The 3,465-nt window shown below is 31.8% G+C and overlaps 1 protein-coding gene across 1 annotated transcript; it reads right to left on the reverse strand.

Annotated features, from left to right (window-relative positions):
* Positions 1 to 1,695: 1,695 nt before the first annotated feature.
* On the reverse strand, positions 1,696 to 2,930 carry LOC145053250 (protein DOG1-like 4). Its single transcript, XM_079001255.1, has one exon. The coding sequence runs from the start codon at positions 2,805 to 2,807 to the stop codon at positions 1,923 to 1,925; it is 885 nt and encodes a 294-aa protein (XP_078857381.1). The 5' UTR covers positions 2,808 to 2,930; the 3' UTR covers positions 1,696 to 1,922.
* Between the last annotated feature and the right edge of the window lie 535 nt (positions 2,931 to 3,465).

Here is a 3,465-nt window from a genome sequence, read left to right on the forward strand (position 1 = left end):
TTTTTACACATTCATATTTAACATTACTATTTAAAACATGATAATAATTTTTTATTAGTATAGATTGAATTACTTATTCATCATTTCATTTATATTTATTTCAAAGTTTTACTTTAGAAAATATTTAATGTCTACACCTTATATTTAATTTTTTTAAACAACCCGTGTAATACACGAGTCTCACACTTAGTTGTATATAACATGAGGGTGGTGTAATTGTAAAAGTTGTTTAAGTTTGTGAAGGGTTTGATATGATCCTATGAAAAACCTTACAAATTAAATATCAAAATATTTAAACAACTTATCAAATAAAAGGGTAATATATTTTTCAATTTATATACCTTTGGTCAGTGAGTTATTTTTTTATATGCATATACCCCTTCAACTTTTTAAACTGTATACATTCAGTTCTTATAACCGGTTATTCCAGGTTAACCGGGAAAAAAAGACTTAATAGAGTAATATATTTCTCATTTTGTACACATTTAGTCATTTAATATATATTTTTTTAATTTCAAAATCAGTCTTTTTTTTTTGTACTCATTCAATACTTATGAATGATTTCTTTAAGTTTTTCTCACGACATTTTTCGTGGGACAATCATTGATGTGTTGTTCGGAGTTGTTGATGTTTATGTTCATCGCGATCTCGACTGTTTGGTTGTGTATGTCTTATGGTTTGGCTTAGATCTTGTGTTCTGAATGTTGTAATTTTTTCATATGATATCAGATTTTAACGATCTTTATATCCACGTGTTCATTTTTTGAGTCTACAACAACTTTCGTTATTTGCTCTTTCAGAAAAAAAAACTTTCATTATTACTCCCGTTAAAATGTAATATATTTTTACTTACGATTTTATTAAAAAAATCCATACATGCATTCATAAAAAACGTATGGATATAAAGATCGTAAGTAAAAATATATTACTTTTTAACTGGAGTAATATAAACAAAAGTTGTAGACAAAAATACGAACACATTGATATAAAGATCCTTCAAATCTGATATCGTATGAATAAGTTATCACGTTTATAAAACATGACATAAGCAAACAAGTAGTCGATATCGCGATGGATATAAGTATCAAAAGTCTCGAACACCCCATTAATGATTGTCCCACGTAAGATGTAATGAAAAAAAACCTAAATAAGTTATTCAAAAGTATTCAATGAGTAAAAAAATAAAAATAACTTATTTTGCAACTAAAAAAATATTAAGGACTAAATATATATATAAAAATATAAATGACTTAATGTGTATAAACTAAGAAATATATTATGTTATTAAGTCATTTTTACCGGCTAACTTGAAATAGCCGGTCATTAGGACTGGATGTGTACAATTTATCAAGTTGAAGGTATAAATATAATCAGAAAAAAATTTATTGACCAATATATAAAAATCAAAAAATATATTATCCGTTTAAGTCATTATCCCTCAAATTTATCCATATAATAAAGGTCACATCAATATTTGTCTAATCGGCATTACCTTCCTATTTTAAGAGATTTGAGTATTCTTGCAGGTATATTAAATGATCGAAAATAATGACATAGTAAGGAATTCGAATCAAAGCTTTAAGGGTAAGTTGTTAATTTAACTTTAAAATTAGAACTATTTTGGACAAGCCATGTAACAAAAATTGATTTATTTATTAAAATAGGAAGGAAGAAGAAAATATAGAGGTAGATATAAACATTTAAAATTAACTTTTATATTAAATTGACAGCAGATATACATATTCTTACTTTTATTATAAAATATTTTAGATCGATACCAAAACTAAAAGACCAAAATCATTTTTCCTAAGACTTTTAATTTAAAAATACAAATGACACCTTTTTCCAGTTAAGCTTTTTAAAGTAAACAATAAAAGAAAAGGGCCAAAAAAATGTAAAAAAATAATATAAAGCTAGAACGGTCAAACCCTAACGTCATGAGCATGTAAACCGCTACCATGGTTGTGGGTCCCAGTCGCACTACCATTTTCAGTTCCGTTTTCGTCTTTTTTCTTCCCCCACTCGTGTAACCGGAGATGCAGCTCCGCCGCCGCGATCAAGAAATACACTGCCTGTATCGGTGTTAGAATCTCAATAACTGTCTTCAACGTCTCCAGTCTCAGATCATCCGCCATGTGTAACAACTCCTCCAAATTATCCTTCTTCGAATTCAACATTGAGTCCACTTTCTCCTCATTCTCAGAATCTACTTCGCCGTCTTCCGTCCTGATCATTTCCGACACCACGTTAGAAAGCTCCACCATCGACCTGTCCGCCACCGCCTCCTGTTCCTTGGCGTATTTCTCACTCAATACTCGTTCTTGATGTATGATTTTCTTCTGTAATTCGTCGATTCGATTCATCTGCTTTGGTGACAAATCTCCTAGATCTCCAGTCTTCAATCCACGAATTAGATCACCGATTTTAGCCTCTAATTGAATTCCTGATTTCGAGTACAAAAGGTGGATTGCTAACGTCGGCCGCCATCCTCCGATCCACAGAAACGCATCCTCCAGCTTGCTCCGCCACGTAGGCGAAAACATCGAAATCGCATCTCGTTTCTCCCAATTTGATTTCGCCTGGTAGTACTGCTCGTAATGCCTGACAACTCTCTCGATCAATGGAATGAGAACGGCGTCGTCATTTTCGGTCGGGTTGTGGTTGTTAGCGACGGAGACAAGTTCTTCAAGGTACGAATTCTGCTCGCAGATCCAACACTCGAAGAATCTATGGAATGTTTCACGGTGAGGATTATCAGCATTCATAGCTTGTGCCATAAAAGCTGCGCTGTTGGTCCTAACTGACATTATTTGTAGAGATTGCAAGTTGCAGAATATTGAATTTTTGGAGGTGGGATGACGACGATAGAAAAGAGGGAATTTATTTCAGGGATACAAGTTAATCCAAAAACATCCGCCAAAATCCCAAAACCACTAGGGTTTATATGCATGCATCTGAAGAAGTTGAAATACCATGGGCGAATACTATTAGCAAATTGACAGTTATGGTCCCTTTCTTTCTCACTTTTATGCTTTGTCCACATGCAAGTTTTTTATATTCGGATATTATCTCATCAAACTTAGATTCATTGCTTTTGGTTTTGGTTCCTCAAAAGGATCGTATGTTCTTTACTTTTAAATTTTTATATACACAACGAAAACAAACAAACATAATAATAATAATAATAATAATAATAATAATAATAATAATAATAAAATAGAGAACCATCTTTTGTGAGAGAACCAAAGTACTAATCTCAACCATAGGATCATCGGCATACATTTAGGTGTAGAATAATATATGTATAACAGTATAAGTTAACAATCTAAAATAACATGATGGTTATCGTTACATCCTTGGGTGTTCGGCATCCTGATTACAAATCCATTGATCGTAGATACCTGGCTACTAAGGTGAGTATTTTGTGCTATAAGTTGAAAGCATATGATCATATTTGAAAAGTAA

The sequence above is a fragment of the Lactuca serriola genome, chromosome 5 (assembly GCF_051521515.1).
Source record: "Lactuca serriola cultivar US96UC23 chromosome 5, Lser_US96UC23_V15, whole genome shotgun sequence".
Lineage (NCBI taxonomy): Eukaryota > Viridiplantae > Streptophyta > Magnoliopsida > Asterales > Asteraceae > Lactuca > Lactuca serriola.

What these genes read in the sequence shown, in the direction of transcription:
- LOC145053250 (XM_079001255.1), bottom strand. Translation starts at nt 2,807, where the DNA reads ATGTCAGTTAGGACCAACAGCGCAGCTTTTATGGCACAAGCTATGAAT.